Raw genomic sequence first — 22,312 nt, forward strand, 5'->3', positions numbered from 1 at the left:
ATAGGCCTATTGTGCTGGCTTGGTCAGGCCATATCTGGAATCTTGCATTGCTACATTGACAGGCTGGAATCGGGCCAGGAGGGGGACGAGCTCAGCCTCAGTTCCCATGGAATTGGAACTAAGCACTTCCTGCGCATTTTCTTGTTTCATACCATAATAACCCCATCAGGTAGTCGCTCTTATTATCCCTGCTTTATACACAGGGAGGTTAACTGAGTCGCCCAGAATCAACTGGAGGAGCCTGGGGCTTTTCCGAATGGGCCCCTCTTGTACTTGTACCTGAGGAAGACTGAGCATGCATCATTGAACACACATTTATTAAGTTCCTACAATGAGTTAGTTCACAGGCTTGTCAGTGGGAATAAGGCAGAAGTGAAATGGGTGTCGTTTCTGCCTTCCTGGAACTCATGGTCTGGCGAGGGATCTAAATCACTTGTGTTAAGTGTGATGCTATAGCAGTGAAAATTTTAAGGCTGAAAGGGATCATAGAATCCACCCCAGCCAATCCAAGCCCAGAATGGGGAAGAGAGAGAACAGTGTCACAGAGCTCTGGTGGGGTCAGTGAGGCCAGTTTGTGCCCTTTTCGCACTATTCAACTTCCTCTCTTTGATTGCCTTCTGCTCAGTAGTGGCCAAGAGTTGTGTGCCAAGATGGGATCTGCGAGGGCACATGAGGGAGCTTGGAGTGGCCATCCTGGGAAAGCCAGGTCTCTTATCTTCTCTTGGCAATTAGAGATTTTAAGGGGAAAATAAAAGGGGGTGAGTGGCTTTGAGGACCTGCCCAACAGCCCTTTCACTAATTAGAGCAAACTGCTCTCCACCAGCGTCTGGATGTCTGCCTGGGACAGCGCTGGCAGAGGGACCAAGAGGTGAGAGAAGACCCTGTTTTCTGGCACCTATGCCTGGTCTCTCTTCTAGACTAATGTCCTCCCATCTTCTTTCAAGGACTAGATTACTCAGCACTCTCTTTTTCAAACCTTTCTTTGATTGTTTACACCCAGAGTGCCATTGTAGCTTTGTGTCTCCCCGGGCTTCCTGTTGGGGAGACACATTCGGCCTTCTGGTACTTTTTGCTGAGAGGGACAGAGCAGGGCTGTTAAAAAGGGAAGGCTGGGACAAAACCTTTCAGGCCTGGTTCTGCCACATCTGTGAGTCTCCATTTCTTCAGCTGTAAAAGGGAGAAACAGTTCCAGCCTCATCTGGTGGTTGGAGGGCTGAATGAGTTCGTGTTGAGCAGGGAGGACGCTCTCCATAAACGACTGCTGTTACCCTCATCGCGTAGTGGCAGCTGTGGTCCCGGGCCTCCTCTCCGCAACTTGGGAGTTAGTTCGTTGCCGGCAGGGGCAGCGACAGCGGACTGCGTGGCTTTATCTTCCTTCCCCATCGCTGAGGGCCCTAAAGATGCCAGTGCCAGGAAGAGGAAATGATAGGTCTTAGGGAATGAAAGAGGGGCATCGGTAAGAAAATGCCAGCGCTGCATCCTCCAGGTCTGGAGGAGAGGGAGACTCAAGTGATTCCAGATTTTAAAGGGGTTTCTGACTCCCTCCCCGCCGCCTCCCTTTCCTAGGCTGGGGGCGGGGTCAGAAATCATGGAGTGTAGGCTGGATTCAGGGAAAACTCACTCTGGGAAACCACTGGCAGGTCACTTTCAGCCTCCGCCTCAGTTTCCTGGTGAGTGTCAGGTGGCTCTCGAGGCCTTTATCCGTGTGGCGAGATCCGGCCTGGCAGAACTCCGCTCCAAAACTCACTTAAATTAACTTCGGGCGAGGGGGAGCCGGCTGTCGAGAGGATAGACTGGAGGCGGGCAGGATCCGGGATTGGCTGACTCCGAGAGGGCGGGGCCCAGGCTTTAAGAGTGCAGGGAGAAGGCAGTGTGTGGTGTAGCCCAGATAGCCTGGCCTGGTTCACCAGTGCACAGTGACTGTGGCGGCGCCTGCGGCGGCTGCTGTTACTACCCGAGCCCGGACCGAGTGAGAAGCAGCAGAAGAGCATCCCGGCGTACCGGTGCCAGGCGGCGTGGCCCGCGGGTCATGGCCAAAGGAGAGGGCGCCGAGAGCGGCTCCGCAGCGGGGCTGCTGCCTGCAAGCATCCTCCAAACGGGTGAACGCCAAGCTCAGGTGAAGGTGAGAACGCAGCACCCCGAGTGGAGGGGAAAGGGCGGGGGTGGCGGGGGGCGCACAGACTAGTGGGGCGGTCGAAGGGTAAGCCTGGTTCTGAAACATCTTAGGTTACCTGGGAACAGACGGGCCCAGGGACAGAAGAGAACCCAGAGGTGCCCTGGGGGTGATGGAGTTTTGTAGACACGGGTGTCGCCTTTTGTCCGCCCTCTTTCTGAATCTCTGCGGAGTGCCCTGCCGGCAGCTCCACGTGGTGCCCGGGCTCTGTCTAGCTGTTTTGTGTTCTTCTGTGACGAGTGGCTTAGAAACCAGAAAGACTCTAGAAGTCAGACCCCAGAAATCTAGGAAAGGCCCCTTGCTTCCCCATCTCTCACTCCCTACTCCCCGCAGGCCTACCTCCGCTTTGCCTCAACTCAATGAGGGCTGCTTCATAAGTTCATTCATAAGAACAAGGACTCTGCTCTTAAAGGAGCCGCATTCTTCAGGCGTGTGTGTGTGTGTGTGTGTGTGTGTGTGTGTGTGTGTGTGTTGGAGGCGGGTGTTCGGGGCTCATGCTCCTGCCTTGTACATCTTGACCTTGGGTACTATCCCCAGCTTTTTGGACATAAAGAGGGACCGAATGAAATCAGGTGGCCCAAGGAGGGATCCCAGGCAATAGCTTTTTTTCTTTTAATTCTGCGGAAGAGCAGGGGTGAGCAATTAAGCGGCTACCATGTTTGAGTAATCTCTACTTTTCCCTGAGCAAACTCAACCTCTTTGGTGGCACACCCAGAGAGAACCCAGCCCTGCTTTTCCTTTTCTCCAAAGTCCCTAGAGCTGAGGAAGGGTAGGATAGCTCTTGGGTTTGCCTGAGGCTTTGGCTGCCCACTGGGGCCAGGGATCATCTGGAACAGTTGGAAGGAACAGCTGTGCCTACAGCCAGCTGGGCTGAGCCCCTACAGCTCTCTAGAGCCTTTGCCCAGTACACAGGTGGGTCCTGGACCTGAACCAGAGCAGGAGCTGAGCTACTTTGCTCAGGACTTGGCAGCAAGAGGATTTTCAGGTTGTGGCAGTTGGTGCTGGGTAGAGACAGGTCCACCGATGAAGCATGTTCGCCTTCCAATCTGGGGAGGAGGATGACTGAGGCCTTGGGGAGTTTTTTAGGGATGGTGGGCTGATAAGAATCTGGGGGTGGGGTGGGTAGGGTAGGGTGGTTTAGGGGAAACTTCTTCAGTATTGATTCCCCTTTGTCACGTTCCTAAGGATAGAGAATACCTTTCTTTTCTTGTAGGAAGTGCTATCTGGCTGGGTGGGAATAGGACAAGACAGACTTGTTCCTCCTGACAGAATTGGCTAGAGGGATGTCCTGATTCTGGAAACTTCTAGGACAGAGACCAAGATCTTCAGTCTCTTTTTATGTTTTTCTCTTCCTCCCAGAAGGAACCAAAGAAGAAACAACAGTTGTCCATTTGCAACAAGCTTTGCTATGCAGTTGGGGGGGGCCCCCTACCAGGTGACAGGCTGTGCCCTGGGGTTCTTCCTGCAGATCTACCTGTTGGATGTGGCTCAGGTGAGTGGATTGAGACCATCAGGGCTCCTGTAGCATCCCAAGGTTTTCCTCATCTGTGAAATGGGACTGGGAATCCCTTCTTTGCTGCCTGTCACAGTCACCATGGGTAAGAAATAACAAGGCTTTGGAAAGTATCTGGAAGGGGAGTCTATCTGCCCCAGGAGTCTTAGCTGGTAAAGTCAGGCAACTCCTCCTTGTCTGGTGAGAGGAACAGATCCTAGAGGGGTAGGCGGTAGTGCGAGGGAGAATGGAGCCCGCTGGTGACGCTGTTCTTAGAAGAGACTGGCACACCATGTCCCCAGCTGGACAGCAAGCAGTCAGCTGGTTTAGCTCTGGGGTTGGTGGATAATGCCAGGCGTGTGGATAGGGTGCATCTCATTTTCACCTGAGGAGCAGAGAGAGGCATGTCGGCAGTCCTCAAGTGCTACACTGATTAGGGTGTCCCCATATACAGGGTCTTAGACTGGGAGGGGTACTTAGGGTGAAGCAGGACTCCTCTGTGCTTTGAGAAACGTTGGCCAGAAGCCTGGCATCCTGAGAATTCACCTTGTCTGAATGGGAGAGTGGGAGGCGGAACAACCACAGCTCTCAGGGCTCCCACACTGACCATCTTTTCTATGTAGTATCCGACATTGCAAGCAGGGCATCTCAGTTGTATCCATTTATGGGTCAGAACACTGAGTCCCAGAAAGAGCAAATGACGTTCAGCAGCTACTTTTCAAGCAACTTTCGTGGGTTGGGCCCTGAATGGGATACAAATATGAGAAACCTGCAACTATGGTGTAAAACTATATTATAGTAAGTGTTAAAGTTGGAAAAAGCCAGATCAGGGAGACTGCCAGTGGGAAAGGACACTGGTTTTCCAGCTTCCTGGAGCAATAGCAATAATAGGGCCTTGAGGGATGAGGAACCCAGAGAAGCTGTCTATTCAGGCCTAGAAGGTTTGTGGGGAGACAACAGCTTAAGTGGGCAGCAACAGGCCGTTTTTTAAAAGCATGAGTTCTTTTTCACATCCAGGATAGAGCTTGAACCATAAGATAGGGATCATAATGCCAGTCCTGTAAGAAAAGGATCATAATTTCTATTTTATGGATGAGGAAATTGAGGCCCACTGTGGTCAACCAACAAATACTAACTCTGGTGTCAGGTGCTTGGGGGCTTAGGGCTGTGAGAAGGAGGCAAGGAAATGATTTTGGATTCATTCGAATTAATGGGAGTGTTTTCCAAGGTGGCAGTGAAGGGGAGGATACCAGGGGACAGATCTGGGAGAGTTTCTAAGGAGGCACACAGTGCTACTGCTATCAGAAAATTGCTATTGTCACTACTATCAAGGCAAGTGAAGACGCTTGAGGCCTGAGTGGGAGCAGCACAGACTGCCAGGGGCCTGGCTGAGGTGGGGAGGGAGTCCCTGCTCTTGCCCAGCAGCGAGGGCTGAGGTAGGTAGAAAGATGAAGGGGTCGTCTTTTGCCTGTTCCTTGTTCCAGGTGGACCCATTTTCTGCCTCCATCATCCTATTTGTGGGCCGAGCTTGGGATGCCTTCACAGACCCCCTGGTGGGCTTCTGCATTAGCAAATCCTCCTGGACCAGACTGGGCCGTCTTATGCCCTGGTGAGTAGAAGGGGCTCCTTTAAGGTGGCAGAAGGCAGGACTTCTGACATGTCTATGTCCCTACAGTCTGGCATGTCTGCTACCCTTCAGTTTTTCCATGTGCTCTGTCACAGGCTGAGGGGTGAGGAGAAGGAATGACACAACAACCCTAGTGTTGAAATTCCAGCTGAGGTCAGCTACCCCCGGCGTAGGTCCTGAGGTGCCCTGCCAGTTCATGCCCAGGCTGGCCAAATTGTCAGATTGAGCAAGTCTCCTCCTCCCCCAAACCCTATTGCTTCCCGAGGTCCATTCCCTTCAATGAAGCTGGATTCCTAACTTTTCACTTCCCATAGTGGAAGAGGTAGCCCTTCATAGTGGTTGGGAGTTAACACTCTGGAGCCAGCCTGACTCATTTTGAATACCAGCTTCACCACTCACAGCTGTGCAACCTGGGACAAGTCACTTAATATCTCTGAGTCTCAAGTTTCTTCATCTGTAAAATGGGGATGATACTATGCCTATCTCATGGGGTTATGGTAAGGATTAAATGTGTGTGTTTGCTTGTTTGTTTTTTAAGATTTTATTTATATTTAGAGAGAGGGGAAGAAAGGGATAAAGAGAGGGAGAGAAACATCAATGTGAGAGAGAAACACCAATTGGTTGCCTCTCGCATGCACCACAGCCAGGATCGAACCCTCAACCCAGAGTGTGCTCTGACTGGGAATTGAACCAGTGACCTTTCTGTTTATGGGACGAGGGCCAAGTAACTGAGCTACACTGGTCAGGGCTGTTCCTGTTTTTTCTTTTTTATATGTAAAGTACTTAGAACAGTGCCTGGCACACATTAAGTAATATATAAATAATTTGGCACCCCTTCAGAATGTATCCTAGTGGGACAAGACTGGAAAGCAGACCCATAACCTCTGGCCCTTTGGTACAAAACCTGTAGTACTCAGCCTCAGACTATCTGGCAAGGTGGGGGTGGGGGTGCTACAGATCAGACAGTAAAGGGAGACACACAGGAGAGGCTGACAGGCTGCAGCTTTGGTTCCCTCCAGGACATCCTGCTTGGTGGGGTGGGGGGGGGTGATATTTCCTTTCATCTCCAGCCCATCCATGCTCAAGTGGGCGCCTTCCTGCCCCAGGGGTGCCCATACCTGGTCTCCGGCCTTCAGCCTTCAAAGCTCTTCCCACAGGCCCCTGCCTCTCCTCCACAGCTTCCTTTCCCACGATTCCCCGCCCCCCAGCCCCCACCGCAATCCTGCCAGCCCCTGGCTGTGGCCCAGGTTGGAGCCTTTGATCCAGACTTCAGGGCTAGAGGGCAGGGACAGTCTGCCTTACCTGGGCAGGCTGCTCAAAGTTCCCTAGGGACTGGAGCCATCCGGGCTGAAGCCACCTTGGAAGTTAGGCCCTGTACAGGCCTCCCTGGCAGCTAGTGGGAGGCGGGGCTCTGCTGCCACATCTCCTCATGAGGCCCAGCCAATGAGAGGCAGGCACTCTAGCAGCCCAGGTTACTCTCAGTCACATTCAGTTCCTCATCAGCTGCTCAGCCGCCTACTAGAAGATGGAGTGTTTGACCGAAGCTGATGCCCTTGTTCTTTGAGGAGACACGTAGATTTGGGAGGGGTGAAGGAGGGCAGGGAGGGAGAACAGGGGAGGCCCTCCCTGTAGCCTCTCCCTGGGCAGGTGTGGCAGCCGGCTTGGTGAAGTTGTTGCAGCCCTTCGGGCTGGTTTCTGATGAGTGCATGTCCTCACCTGCCTGGGTGATACCTCTTGAGTGGTACCACTACCCTTGTCTGAAGGCACACGGGACCACTCACGGGCTGAAGGGCTGCCTTGTAGTATATGTGACCTCCTCCCTGTCCATGCAGTTAGCACCTGGGCCCCTCCTCAGGCTTGGGACCTGATACCCCTTCAGTCAGTACAGGAAGAGGCTGGGCCTTTCTGGGTTCCTGAGCCCTGTGGCCTGCTCTCCTTGCTGGCTTTAGACCAGATCTGCCCTCAGCCACTATTTAAACTACCCCCCTGAGACCAAGAAGACTTTAACAGACATTCTCCCTGGAGTTCCCAAGGCCACCCAATGAGAGGTGGGATGCTAGCAGTGTCACAGGAGGGGGCTGAGATGCAGCCGGGTGGGACCTGAGGTCTCTCAGCAGCCCAGCGCTCTCTGCAGCTCCCTGGCTGTGGGCCTACACTCTCCCCCTGAGCTTCCCTGGTGTGATAATCACAGCAAACACCGTATCCCAAGCACTCACTGTTCTACATTTTAATGCCAGTCTACTTACCTCAAAACTACATCAACCCTAGGAAACAGAACTATGGTCCTCACACTGACCTGTATGGTCCTGCATGACCTGGTGCCCCATTTCCTCTCCGAACTCATGTCATAGTTGCATCTCCCATGCTCACTTTACCCCAGCCCCGCTGGCCTCATGCCTGCGGAGTCCTGCCTGAGGATGTTGCACTAACTCTTCCCTTTGCCTTGCACACTCTTGCCTCAGACGTCTGCACGGTCAACTCCTTCCCCTCATTCAGGTGTTGGCAAAGATGTCACCTTCTCGAGGAAAACTACCCTGAATTGTGTGAAGTGCACCCCTATACTCCCCATACCCATGTAGCCTGCTTTATTCTTTAACCCATAGCAACTAATCACCTTATAATATGGTGGGGTTTTTTTTGAAATGATATTTTTACTTTCATAGAGGGGGAGGGAGGGAGAAAGAGGGAAAAATCACTGTGGGAGAGAAACATCAATCAGTTGTTTTCAGTACATGCCCCTGCAACCCCGGCATGTGCCCTAACCAGGAGTCGAACCGACAACCTTCCAGCTTGTGGAAGGATGCTCAACCAACTGAGTCGCATCAGCTAGGGTTCCTTATAATATGTTTATATGACTTTTGTGGTAAAATACACGTAACAAAATTGACCACTTTAACAATTTTTAAATGTACAATTCAGTGGCATTAAGTATATTCTCACTGTTGTGCGACTGTTACCACCATCCAGCTCCAGAAGTGTGTCAGCTTTCCAAACCGAAACTACACAATTGAACAATAATCCCCATTCCTCCTCTCCCCTAGCCCCTGACAACCACCATTCTACTTTTTGTCTCTGTGAACTTGACTACATAAAAGTAGACTCATACAGCCTTTGTCCTTTTGTCTGGCTTATTTCACTTGGCATAATGTCTTCAGGGTTCATCTCTGTCGTAGCATGTGTCAGAATTTCTTTTTTTTAATATTTTATTTACTTTTAGAGGGAGGGGAGGGAGGGAGGGAGGGAAAAAGGGGGGAGAGAAACATCACTGGTTACCTCTTGAACGCCCCCAACTGAGGACCTGGCGCACAACCCAGGCATGTGCCCTGACTGGGAATCAAACCAGTGACCTTTGGTTCATAGGCTGATGCTTAATCCACTGAGCCACACCAGACAGGGCACCATTCCTTTTTTTTTTTTTTAAGGTTTTATTTATTTTTAGCGAGAGGGGAAGGGAGGGAGAAAGAGAGGGAGAGAAACATCAAACAAGAAATACTAACCGGTTGCCTCTTGCATGCCCCCAGCCAGGGACCTGGCCTGCAACCCAGACCTGTGCCCTGATCGGGAGTCAAACCGGTGACCTTTGGGTTTGCAGGATGACGCCCAGCCTACTGAGCCACACCTGTCAGAGCAGAATTTCATTCCTTTTCAAGGCTGAATTTTTTATATCTATATCCTCCCTTCCCTCAGGATCATCTTCTCTACGCCCCTGGCCATCGTTGCCTACTTCCTTATCTGGTTCGTGCCTGACTTCTCACCAGGCCAGGTCCTATGGTACCTGCTTTTCTATTGCCTGTTTGAGACCCTGGTCACGGTGAGTGTGGGCACCTCCCCTGGGTGTCAGGGCAGGGGTGGGGGCAGTCCCTGGGGCCTGCAGGGTTGATGCCTGAAGCCACATCTGTCTGTCCATCGTCTGACTGGCTAAGGGTCTCTCTTCCATGACAGTGTTTCCACGTTCCCTACTCAGCTCTCACTATGTTCATCAGCACAGAACAGAGTGAGCGGGATTCGGCCACTGCCTACCGTAAGTCTCCCTCGCCCACTGATCCCCCCCACCAGGAACCTTGGGTCCCCTGCTCCCTGGCCCTCCTGCCACATTTCTTCCCTTGCTGGGAGTGGGTATGAAACCATCTTAAAAATAACTCAATCCCCTTATGGCTCTGGTGAGATTAGAGAGATGCAGGGACTAGCCAGAGGTCATACAGAGCAAGGTCATGAGTTTAGGCCAAGGTGCCCTCTGCCCCACCACCCTACAATGACCCTACCTGGAGCTGCTACCGTCATCTGGGACTAGAACTGGGCTGCTTATACCTTCCTAGGGGCCCACAAGCCATGAGTCCCCTCCAAAGGACCTTCTTTTCACTGCTCAGGGATGACTGTGGAGGTCCTGGGCACAGTTCTGGGCACAGCGATCCAAGGGCAAATCGTTGGCCAGGCAGACACACCTTGTCTTCAGGACCCCAACGGCTCGGCACTGGCTGCAGAAGACACCAACCGCACACACGGCAGCACCTCGCTCAGAGAGACGGTGAGGACCCTGTCGGGGCAGGGCTTTGGGGAGTTGAGGAACAATGGGGTGGTTTGCAGTCATCCTCAAAACAGTAATAATAGCTAGTGTGTGTTAAACATTGGGCATTTGATAGTCAAACTGTTACTATGTCCATTTTGTAGATAAAGAAATGGAAGGGTAGAGAGGCTAAGTAATTTGCCCAGGGTGACAGAGCTAGTGAATTGTAGAAACTAGATTTGGGGAGGTTTAAACTGTGGCTTTTCAGACTCCACAGCTGGGCTTCTTAACATTTGGTTCCGCTGCACTTTGCCCAGCCTTGGGACATAGCGGCAGGCCCAGGATGATTCTCCCATTTCACGGGTGAGGACAGTGAGGCCTCAGAGTAGAAAGGACTGGTCCAGGGTCATAGCGTGGAGCTGCTGAGTTGAGATGAGAACAGACTGACTGTCTTTCTCTGTTGCCTTTATCCTCCTTTGTAGAAAAATGCATACATGCTGGCGGCAGGGGTCATCGCCTCCATCTATGTCATCTGTGCCGTCATCCTGGTCCTGGGCGTGAGGGAACAGAGAGGTGAGAAGCCCCGAGGGGGCAGTAGGGTCCAGGCCCCAGCACAGGATGGCCTTGTCCCTCTGCCTGGGCCTCAGGCTTTGGAAGGGGCCTCTGCTCCTTCTTTACTGTCCTCTCTGGCTCCCAGAACCCTGTGAGACTCAGCAGCCCAAGCAGATACCCTTCTTTCGGGGCCTCCGACTGGTCATGAGCCACGGCCCATATGTCAAGGTCATTGCTGCCTTTCTCTTCACCTCCCTGGCTTTCATGGTAAGTGGGGAGCTGACATGTTCAGCCTAGGGGGGAGCGGGTGGACCAAGGACTCAGGATGTGACAAGCTGGAGAGACAGGTGGAGTTGGGGGCGGGTAAGCAGAGGTCCCTGGAGCATAGGAAATGTCTCGGGGAGACTCAGGCCCAAAATCACATCTTCCCTTGTGTTTCTCTCTCCCTCTCGTGCCGCATCTCCCAGCTGGTGGAGGGTAACTTTGCCTTGTTTTGTACCTACACCTTGGGCTTCCGCAACGAATTCCAGAACCTGCTCCTGGCCATCATGGTGCGTGTGGGGCCCCAGGGGTGGGTGGGCAGCCGGGGGCCGAAGTGGCAGTAGGCTGCGAGAGGGCTCCTAGGAGAGTCAGAGAGCATTTCCCAGACTGACCCAAAGTCATGAAGGGATGAGGGAGGTTTCTCAAAAATAGTTAGGTGGGATCTGACCTACAGCTGCTTAGGTTGGACTGAAAAAGTTTGGGTGCATTCATCCAGTCATTATGTTGTGCCCTTAAACTGCTAATAAAATGGTATGTGTCAATTACATCTCAATAACACTGGGAGGGAAAGAAAGAGTTAAATGTTCAAGTAGAAAAGATAAGGAGAACAAAGAGGTGGAGGCCAGGAGCTTGGCAACACGGCTCAGCTGTGCTCAGAGAAGCAGAAGGTAAGATTAGGACCTGCTCTCAGCCGGCTGGGTAGCCAGCCATCGAAGGTGCCTGTCAACTTTCTCACTGCTCAGTGATGTCCTCTGGCTGATCTTAGGCAGGGTTGGGAGCACCTTTGGGGTCCTGGGAAGGGCAGGAGGGGTTCCATGGCTCTAACCCCCATCCCTCACCCCTTTTTCACCTACAGCTCTCAGCCACATTCACCATTCCCATCTGGCAGTGGTTTCTAACCCGGTTTGGCAAGAAGACAGCTGTATACATTGGGATCTCAGTGAGTGGGACTGAAGGGTTAGTGCATGGGCTGGGGGGTGCCGGTGGGAGCCTCCCAGCTGACTCATCTTTCTGCATCCCCTTCCCCAGTCAGCAGTGCCGTTTCTCATTCTGGTGGCCCTCAACAAGAGTAACCTGATTGTTACATATGTGGTAGCTGTGGCTGCTGGAGTCAGTGTAGCAGCTGCCTTCTTATTACCCTGGTAAGTATATAGGCCCCCCTGGGTATGTTCCCCAGCCCCCCACCCCCACTTCTGAAGCTCCTGTGGGAGAATTCTGGAGATCCATATTGGGGGTATGGGACAGGTCTTCCCATGCACTTGTACAGGTTGTGAACTGTGCAGGAATACCTAATCAGGGGGCAAATGGTGCCTTAAGTCTGGTCTGCCCGCTGCTTGCCCAGGAGCCCCGAGGGTGGGGTTACTTTACCACAAAGGAGGAGGCCTTAATCACGTGAAGTTGCCATCTCCTCACTGAGCTGTGTCCATGGGGCTTCGAACTCCCAGAGGACCACCTCTTCTCATTGACAGGCAGAGGTGCCAGATGGGCGAGCAGGGTCCTGGGTGGCTAGGCGGGCATGTCCTCATGGCTGCCCCGCTCTGTACAGGTCCATGCTGCCTGACGTCATCGACGACTTCCACTTGAAGCATCCCGAAGCCCATGGGACCGAGCCCATCTTCTTCTCCTTCTATGTCTTCTTCACCAAATTCGCCTCTGGAGTCTCACTGGGCATCTCTACCCTCAGCCTTGAGTGAGTGAGTTGGGGGGCCTAGGACAGTGCTGGACAGATACAGGCCCCAGGTGCCCATTCCTCACCACTCGCCTTCCCATTGGGTTCCACAGCTTTGCAGGGTACCAGACCAGTGGCTGCTTCCAGCCGGCACCCGTCAGGTTTACACTGAAGATGCTGGTGACGATGGCCCCCATAGCCCTCATCCTGCTAGGCCTGCTGCTCTTCAAGCTGTACCCCATTGACGAGGAGAAGCGGCGGCAGAACAAGAAGGCCCTGCAGGCTCTGAGGTGAGAGCGCGGAGGGTGGGGACAAGGAGGTGGAGGAGGGGCATTATCCAGTCTTAAGTCCTCAGACTATGCCTCCTGTGGTCATGTCCAGACTTCTGTGCCCCTTCCCTTGACGGCTCCTCCTCCACCCCGCCCTCTGCCAATTTATGGTAGTGGCAGCTGATATTTCTTGAACATGAAGCTGCATGCCAAGTGGTTTTATATCTATTTATTCAACAAAGGCTTATTGGACGCCTATGTGGCAGGCATTGCTCTACTGAATGAAGCAAACTGAAATTTCTGCTCTTGAGGAGTATATGTTTTAGAGACTGTGCTTTCATGATCCTCTGTAGTCCCCCAACAACCCTACGTGCCACAGAGTCCTGTGATTCCCACTCTGCAGATGGAAAAACTGAGGCTTAACCAGGAAGACTGACTGGCCTGGCTGGTAAAGGGTAGAGCCAGGTTTGAGGCTTGGCGTTTTGACTCCACACCCTGCACTCTTCACTGTAGTCCCGGCACGCAGCACCTCAGGTGTGGCCTGAGCCTGCCTTTCGGGAGACCAGAGGGTAGGGTGGAGTATGTCGTGCCAGCCCATCAGCCAGCCTAGGCAAGACCGTAGTCCTTGGGCTTGTGATGCCTTGTGAGTAGCAGGTACCGAGAGCAGACCAACCAGCTGTGTCTGGGCTGACAGGGGGAGCGTTTTAGACTTGCCCGACAGCTGGCTAAGACTGCAGGGCCAAGATTAGGAGAGGAATGAGGCAGGTGTGGGCATGGGAGGAATAAGGATGGTTCTTCTAACCCTTCTTCTCCGGCTCTTGCAGGGAAGAGGCCAGCAGCTCCGGCTGCTCTGACACAGACTCTACAGAACTGGCCAGCATCCTCTAGGACTTGCCGTGTTGCCTGAAGTCGCCAAGCACACAGCCCGAGTCACTGGGTCACGGGAGGAGTCTGAGTCTGCCTGCCTGCTCACTCGACAGCTGGTCTCCAAGTGCCAGAAAGGGAGCCAAAGATGAGAGTATTCAGTCTGGGACATCTCCTATTCCCACCTGGGGGCAGGCTATCCACATGGCCGCCTGCTTCCTTCTTCCTGCCACGGGGCCAAGCCCTGGGGCTGCTACTGTGAATATGCCAAGGACTGATGGGGCCTAGCCCTGAACACTAATGTAGAAACATTTTATACAGAGACTAATTAATAACTTAATGACTGTGTACATAGCAAAGTATGTGTGTGTATATGTCTGTGAGCTATTAATGTTATTAATTTTCATAAAAGCTGGAAAACGGAGCTGTTTCTCTCTTTGTCCTTCATCACTCACTGAGCCCTTCTGTGCCAAAATTCAGATAGAGGGAGCACTGAGCTGAAGGGGCCCTGGGTACAGAAAATGAGCCTGGAGTTGCGATGGTAGCATTAGCCAACATTTACTAAACACCTATCAGTGCCAGGCGTGGTGTGGGGGCTCTGCATTCACTTTGCCAGCGATCTCCCCTAATCCCGGAATCCAAGTCAGAATTTGTCCCCATTTTAAATATGAGGAAACTGGAGCTCCAGTGCTGAGAGGGATGTGGCTAACATCACCAAGCCAAGAGGACCTAACTGGAATTCCATCTTCAGTCCGTGTGACTCCAGCACACTCACCACCAACCTCCGCTCCCCTGCGTCTGATAATGACTGACCTACCTGCTGTCAGGGTTGCTCTGCCTACACCAGCACGCTGTATTTTGCACCCTGTTTTGTGCCTGAGCTTGTGGGCCTGGCTGTGCTGGGGCTGATTTTGTGTGCCTGGGGTCCTGTGGGTCCTACAGACCTGTGATCCTCTCTTCACAATTGTTAATGACAGTGTTGGAAGGTGAGGATGTATCTGGCTGGATATATGTGTGGCAGGTGAAAAGGCGTCTCACTGGTATGCTGGTGACAATGACCTGTGGCAGGGAGGAGGATGGCTTGGGGGAAGGCCTAGTTTATAGCATTTGCCTATTTCCATGGTGTAAATACTCCCACTATAGCAGTTACCAATGATACTATTTTGCAGAATTCCTGAAAATTTAACAATTGGCTCTTGTAAATGGATAGGGGCCTGCCTCGGCAGATTACTGGGTTTTATACACTTAAGCCAAGCTCCAAACATCGGAAAAAGCAAAGCTATCAGGATCAGGAGCTACCAGTCTAATCTCTCTCTTTTTTTAAACTGTTGTTTTTTTGTTTTGTTTTGTTTTTTAATTTAATTTATTTATTTTTAGAGAGGGGAAGGGTAGGAGAAAGAGAGGGAGAGAAACATCAATGTGTGGTTGCCTCTGACGTGGCCCCCACTGGGGACCTGGCCTGCAACCCAGGCATGTGCCCTGACTGGGAATCAAACTGGTGGCTCTTTGATTTGCAGCCTGAGCTCAATCCACTGAGCTACACCAGCCAGGGCCCAGTCTAATCTCTTTATTGCACAAGTGGGAAACGCAAGGCCCACTGGACAATCCAGCCCTCTACCTTGTTTTATCCAGCCCTCCACCTTGTTTTATCTGGCCGGGTACCTTGTTTCTACCCGGTGGCAGCGCCAAGCTCCTTGCCCCTAGTTAAGGAGTAGTTACATTTATACAGTCCTCAAATTGCATTTGGCCCTTCGAAGGCAACTGCAAGGCTGATGTGGCCCCCGGTGAAAATGAATTTGACACCCCAGCTTTATTGTATAGATGGATAAATGAGGCCCAGAGAAGACAAGCACTTAAGACTATTTGGACTTTGTTTTAACTTTGGGTGTGGGGCTCCAATTTTTGCTAATGAAGCTCTGCCAAGTCACTTTTATAAATTTATAAAGTGATACTAACAGGCACTTAATAAAGATCAGTTTAATTAGTTATAACAAGTCCTGTTTTTAAAAATATTTAATTTCCTAAACCTGTCACACTTGCTTCTTTCCCAGTCCTACAGTTACTTATCATGATGATTATATGAGCATGCTCACTAATCTTGGCCTTTGATTTGATCTCTCATTCCTTCTGCAAACTACCCAAGATAACCAAGTAGCTCTCCCTTGTAGAAACCCTTTTGTGAGTCCCTGTTGCCTTCTGGAAGAAGTTCGACACTCCTGACATCACCACAGATTTAGACTGAGCCCTTTTTGCAGGCCACCTGCCCAGCTGGGGAATACACCTCTGGCCTCTGGTCCCCCTGGCAGACATCGGCCCAGTGTGTCTTGGCTCCAGGATGCCATTTCCACCCCCTGCCCCTGGGGGCAGCTCCAAGATTTCCATGCCCAACCTCACCATGGTCTCCCACGTGAGACCATGGCCCAGGTAGTGGGTGGGGTTTGTGGAGCTAAATAGACATGAGCTATGGCAAGAGGGCTTTGTGAGTCAGACCCACTTCCTATTGACCCGCCACTATGCTTCTCTCTTGGCTTCAGCTCCACGCAACTGTACGATTGGGATTTTGAATTGAAAACCCTCTCCTGTCTCCAGGTGCATGCTCACAGAAAAGTGGTCTCCTTTTTTTTCTTTTGTTCTTTCTTTTCAAAGACCCCTGCTGACTGGGAGATGGTTTGGTACAGGTGGGAGAAGTGAGGAAGCAGTCTGAGGCCCCAGAACCCCCTTGGGTCATCGGCTACTTCAGGGTCCTTCTGGACAGCTCATATCTACCCATCCTTGGGGAGGAGTGCTATCTTGACTTTGTTTACACTTGAATCCAGCTTTACAAGGTCCAAGGGTGGACCTTGTCCACCCTGCATCCCTGCTAAAGACCAAACGTGGCTTTGGCTCCACCTGTTGGAAGACAGGGGCAACATCTTTGATGTTGCAAAGGAGGAATTCCAAATCTGTCATTGACTGGCTTTGTGATCTTGGCTATCCATTTATGGAACAAATATTTATAATGGGCCTACTATGTGCTGTGCTCTGGCTATGCTCTGAAAACAGAGTGTCAAAGAAGAACTTACATTCTCAGTGGGGCCCAATGATGAATGAATGGACATATAAATAAGTTCAGATTGTAGTAAGCACCACAAAAGAAAAGAAGCAGGGAAATGTAATAGAGGAAGCTGTGTGAAGGTTATTATTATTATTTTTTTAATCCTCACTCTAAGACATTTTTTTCATTGCTTTCAGAGAGAGAGGAAGGGAGAAAGAGAGAAATATCTATGTAAGAAAGAAGCATCAGTGGGTTGCCTCCCTCAAACACCTGGACTGGGGATTGAACCTACAACCTAGGTATGTGTCCTGACCAGGAGTCAAACCTGCAAACTTTTGGATACAGGATGACACTGTAACCAATGGATCCAGGGCTGTGAAGGCTATTTTACATTGAGGGAGGCATGTTTTGAGAACGTGATGTTTGTTTTGAAGCACAAAGGAGGAGAATTAGCAGACATTCAAAGACCTTCCAGAAAAGGATTGCATATAGGGGAGTGTGTTGCCACCCTTCAAGGCCAGGCAGGTTCATGGTATTAGTGCAGACAAAAAAATATTCACAGAGCCATTGGGATATCTGGTATGCCTTTATTCTAGGAGCCATTGGGGTGTCGGGCACGCCTTTATTCATGAGTGGACAAGCCATGCACGCTGCAGGCTGCATGTCTATCTGCATGTCTCTTGCCATAGCTCTTGCTCCCCAGTGTGGCACCCATCATGGCACCTGTCCCCCTGTGTGTCTCATCATCATTGCCCCCAGCAGGGAGTCCCTACCTGTTTAAGTACTAGAGGGGAACAAAGCCAGCAAGATGCCAGAAATTATATAACATAATATAATTCTGCACCTATGAGCTCACTTCATATTATGGGAACAGTTTATCAGGCCCAGTCTCAAGGCTGTGAGAACACTGGTTATCAGGCCCCTCCAAGGCTATGGGAACACGGCTCCCCTTAGCTACCCACCCACACACCTGGGCGAGGAAGCCAGGTTGCCTCCACTTACCCCACAAGGAGACTGCTAGTGCAAAGACCCTGAGGTAGCAAAGAGCTTGGTGTATTTCAAATACTGAAAGGACACAGTGTGGCCAAGGTGCAGTGAATGAGAGGACCGGAGGTATGAGGTGAGTTTGGAGACGTGTACAGGAACTAGATCATCCCTGGTCTTGTAGCCAACAGTGAGAGTTTGAATTTTAATTTGAGAACAGTCAGAGAGCCATTACAGAGACTTAAACAAAAGAGATTTAAACAAAAGTGATTTACATTATTCGAAAAACGAAGGCAGAGGCAGATGGCACAGGGCTTTGTAGGGCATGTTAAGCATATTGGTGCTAACAGCAGAAAGAAGCCATTGATGAGTTTTAATTTTATTTACTTATTTTTATTTAGTTATTTATTTTTTTAAGATTTTATTTACTTTATTTTATAGAGAGGGGAAGGGAGAGGGAAAGAGAGGGAGAGAAACAATGTGTGGTTGCTTCTTGTGTACCCCCACACTGGGAACCTGGCTTGCAACCTAGGCATGTGCCCTGACTGGGAATTGAACTGGTGACCCTTAGATTCACAGACCGGTGCTCAACCACTGAGCCACACCAGCTAGGGCCCATTGATGAGTTTTTAAGTAGGAGAGTCAAATGCTAAATCAAGATGTGGACAAAAAAGGGGCTCTGTAATAAACCTGAAGAAAAGTAGCCTTACAGGGTGACCTGACTGTAAAATTCCTAACTGGGCAGATCAGGTAGGTAGTCGAGGGCCAGGCTTATACAAAGGTTAATCTTACCCTGGCAGGTATGGCTCAGTGGACTGAGCGTTGCCCTATGATCCAAAGTGTAACAGGGTGCAGCCAAGGGTGCGGAGGGGTAGGGGGTGTGTGTGGCGCCAAATAGGGATTTGTAATGGGGTCCAGAATTCAACGTGTCCAGAAAATAATAGAAAAAAAATATATAGGATGTCCTCACCCCAAGTCTGAGCTGTGGGATGGGACACATGGGGCAGGGCCATTCAGAGCTGTTTTGTATAGCAACAGCTTAGCAGCTAACCTCTGGCATGGTTATTTAACATCTCTATAACCTTTAACTCATTTTATGGATATGTTAAATAGCTGGGGCCATGCTTTGAGTCAGAGGGATGGGAGTGACTTCCACCCAGGATGTGAGGCAACTCCCCCTGGCTACAGCCCCTGTGCCTGTGAGAGAGCTTGGAGATGATTGGCTCCATGCCATGGGCCAACCTGCCCGGACTTACTATGGCAGTCCAGTAAAGCTAGAAGAATGCAGGAATGCTGGCAGGTATAACTGATTTCAGGAGGAGTCAGAAATGGGGCTGCAGAGGAAGACTGGCGCTGGGATTTAAACCCAGGTGTGGCAGCCTTGCAAGGGGGGGACCACGCAGCTTTGGTGGAGTGGGGACCCCCTGGCTTGGGTGAGGGTCAGGACCATGTGGCTTAGGAAGCAGGAGAGACTTTGCCTAAAAGAAAAGGGGTGAAAGGACTCTTGCTGGTGGGCCATGAGAAGGTGCCACATGGTTTTGGATTAACTGGAGATCGTGGAGGTGACACAGCTGATGGTGCCAGGAGCCTGAATCACAGACTTCTACTTCTTTCCTGAGATATGGTACCCCAGACTGGGCAGGGAGAGAAGGAAGGACTGTGTGTGTCTGTGGGTATTCTAAAGAACTTTAGTATTTTAATAAAGACATTAAGCCATTACTCTAAGTCTGTATAACTTTTAAGTAAACAATTCCTTTTCTTTTCACCAGTCTCTGGTATTGAGAGATGCCTTTCGTCTGGCAGCAAGCAAAGTGAACCTAGTATGGGGGAGGAACCCCCAGAGAAAAGGGGGGCGGTCTTTTATATTGTTCACCCTGCCCCTGTCTGTTCTGTAACAAAAGGGTCACAGGTTGGATTCCTGGTCAGGGCACATGCCTGGATTTAGGGCCAGGTCCCTGGTTGGGGGCGTGTGAGAGGCAACCAATTAATCAATGTTTCTCTCCCTCTCTTTTCCCTCCCTTCCCCTCTCTCTAAAAATAAATAAATAAAATCTTTTTTTGTTTTTTCTAAATCTTAGGAACAAAGCTTCATGTCTGTTGATCACAGAGAGAGTTCTGGTCAAACTAGAGGTCACATCTAGGCCTCAGTTGTGTTTCAGCTCCAGGCCCAGAGAAGCAGCAAGGCCAGGTAGGGCAATACCATGGCTGACATCAGGGCCAGCTGCACTGACTAATGGCCCCCTACCCTAGCTCGAACCAATCAGTAGAGACCACGAGCCTGAAAGGACACACCTAGAAAGCCAATAAATATTCTATTGAGATCCTCCCCTGAGATCTCTTCTAAAATCCTTGCCTTTGGAAACCAGATAAAAGCCTTTAAGATGAGGGACCCAGAGTGGCTCACTCTCTCTGCAGTATGCCCGGGTCTTTTTTTTTTTCTCCCCCAGGCCTGTTTTCTTTGCCTTTCTTTCTCATAAACTCCAAGGGCTCTTCTTTTGCCTCTGTAACTTGCTTCCTGAGTCCACACAGCCCTGCTGGCTCATTCTTCTATGGCTCACTTCTCCCTCTGTGATTTTCTCCCCCTACCCCCCCCCCCCCCCCCCCCCCCCACCACCACACACACACTCTAAGGTTCCCACCTGGCAGGAAAGTCCGCATCAGTCATTGCTGAAGTCTCATTTCCTGTCTCCACCCATGACCCCCAGATTTCAAGTGCCTGCAAAGTTAGGGTGGCATCTAGTCTTCTATTCATGCAGATCTGTCATTTTCCAAAAGCCCAGTGGAAGAAACAGTAGCTGGGCTCTGTTTGTTACTGGAAAGACCTGAGCCCAGAGCAGCTCTGAGTTGGGCTGGCTGGTAGTGTGTGGGTTCTTGACTTCAAGCAGGAAAGATTTCATAATACTAGTCCAGGTGATTTTGAGAGTATGTTTATTAAAGCTGGGGACATGAAACATGGAAGGGCTTAGGAGAGAAGAAAACAAGGGAGAGCCTAGGCGGGGCTGCTTCAGTTCTCTAGAAATGCTATAGCAAAGAAATGAGCTGAGGTGGGGCTGCTTTGGTTCACTGAAGAATCAGAGAAGCAGTAATGACAGATGAGGTTTTAGACTAGATCCAGGGCTTTCTTCTCGCTTTTCCTCCAGGGCAACTGGGCAAGGAAGGGTGGAGCTCAAATCTCCACGGCAATCAAAGAAATCCCTGATTTCTGTGGCCTGAGGCCCTTTCTGGGTGTGGTCACAAAGAGATGCAGCCCAGAGTCAGCTCTGATTTCACACCTTCCAGGAAATTGCCTCCAGTCTGGCAGAGATCCCATTGAAATTGGCCTAGGTTAGGTGGACAGTGTCCTCACTCAAAAACATTCCAAAATGACTGGAATAGCTTGGGGGGAGTCTGGGATGTTTTGGGGTAACTTAGGCTCAGAAAAGCAGGGTGGGGTAGAGCTGTCTGCCCTTCTAGTGGTTCACAGGACATGGGGAATGCACCCTAGGGCCTCTACAGTCTCCCACCACCATGAGGATGAGGCAGAAGATAGTCTGGAAGGAGGAAACTCCGGAGGTGCCCCAGGGCTAATATAAAAGACAATGGATACAGGATAGAGATCCTGTTCTAAGACCGATTGTTCTCAATTTCTGGAAAAGCTCTGAATCGTGGCAACTCATGAATGCACCTGCACAGAAAATGCTACACGACCCCTGCTTCATTATAGTAGCATTATAATAAGTTAACATTGTGTGACCTTCTTCTCCAGCGGCCAATCAAGGGAAATCATGAGAGACCACATGCACAGTAGCTTTAAAGTAATACAACTACTTGTATATGCACAATAATAGCCCACCAAAACTAGCCAGGAAAGATCTGCCCTCCAGACCCGGAGATCAAGTTCTGCTTGGAGTTGGCCCGTTCTTACATTCTGTGGAGTGTACTATCACTTAATAAATCTGCTCTCTCTCTTTCTGCTATAAACTGTGTGTTCAGTTCAATTCTTTGTCTGCAATCACCAAGAACCTGGTTACCGGTGCCCACCTGTGACAATGACAGTCACCCATCTTGATACCTTCCTCTTCAGGAGTCCCATGCAGCCTTAAAGGATGCCTGTATTCGGGAAGACATGGAAACAACCCAGCCTAGCCCCCAGGCTCAGAGAGGGCAAGGGATTTGTACAAGGTGCACACAGTCATAGGCAGAAGAGGATAGAATCTAGGTCTCACTCCCAAGCTCAGAGGTATTTTTGTTTTCCCACCAAATTGTCTTTCCCTCCTCCTTCACTTCTACCAGGGCCCAGATGCCAAAGCTAGTTCCCCAGTAGTCTATAGCTACCAGATCATGGGCTTGGTCAAAATGGTAACACCAAGGGACAATGGAGTGTATGAGAGGACCTCTTCCACTCCTTGCTTAAAGGGACCCAGTTACAGACACCACAAGGGAAGAGATGTAGGTTTTCTAATACAATCCCCAACTGGTGCTTGGATGCCGTCTACAACATTCCTACCTTGTAGCTAACAGCCTTCTGCTCCTTCTTGCTGCCATTGGCAGACAGGTCATTATGGTTCAAGTCAGCCTATTTCCTTTCTGATGAAAGGTCCTGTAACCAGGCAGCATGGGGTCTGGCTGCTTGTCACCATGCATACACACAACACAAAGATTTGTGTGGAGGGAAATAGATTTTTATTAACAGAGTTCCCAGTTTGAGGGAGCTTGGAGCACTCTTGCTCTGAACCCTTTTCTTTTGCAAGATGTAGAACCTCCCTTGCTCCCCGAAAGACTGCAAACCAAAGCCACATCCAGAAATTCTTCATTATTGCTTATCTGTCTTTTTGAAGATTAAGCTGGCCATGCAAAAAGGGTCTCCAACCTGTCTGGGATTTCTACTTGTGGGTTCTAGAGTCG

The 22,312-nt window shown here is 50.6% G+C and overlaps 1 protein-coding gene and 1 long non-coding RNA gene across 2 annotated transcripts; one reads left to right on the plus strand and one right to left on the minus strand.

The window, feature by feature from the left end:
• Positions 1-298: 298 nt before the first annotated feature.
• Positions 299-1,752, minus strand: LOC118500579. Its single transcript, XR_004903152.1, has 2 exons — positions 1,622-1,752; positions 299-1,394 (listed from the first exon to the last, which is right to left on the minus strand). It is a non-coding gene; the product is annotated as an uncharacterized LOC118500579 (long non-coding RNA).
• Positions 1,753-1,870: 118 nt separating this feature from the next.
• Positions 1,871-13,835, plus strand: MFSD2A (major facilitator superfamily domain containing 2A). Its single transcript, XM_028513994.2, is given in 15 exon segments — positions 1,871-2,122; positions 3,533-3,589; positions 3,591-3,665; positions 5,150-5,274; positions 8,980-9,103; positions 9,235-9,313; positions 9,660-9,817; positions 10,279-10,369; positions 10,494-10,615; positions 10,816-10,899; positions 11,466-11,549; positions 11,639-11,751; positions 12,156-12,299; positions 12,392-12,568; positions 13,372-13,835. Coding segments are annotated over 15 exon segments (1,590 nt in total). The 5' UTR covers positions 1,871-2,029; the 3' UTR covers positions 13,436-13,835.
• Positions 13,836-22,312: the final 8,477 nt, after the last annotated feature.

Source organism: Phyllostomus discolor, chromosome 5 (genome assembly GCF_004126475.2).
Source record: "Phyllostomus discolor isolate MPI-MPIP mPhyDis1 chromosome 5, mPhyDis1.pri.v3, whole genome shotgun sequence".
Classification (NCBI taxonomy): Eukaryota; Metazoa; Chordata; class Mammalia; order Chiroptera; family Phyllostomidae; genus Phyllostomus; species Phyllostomus discolor.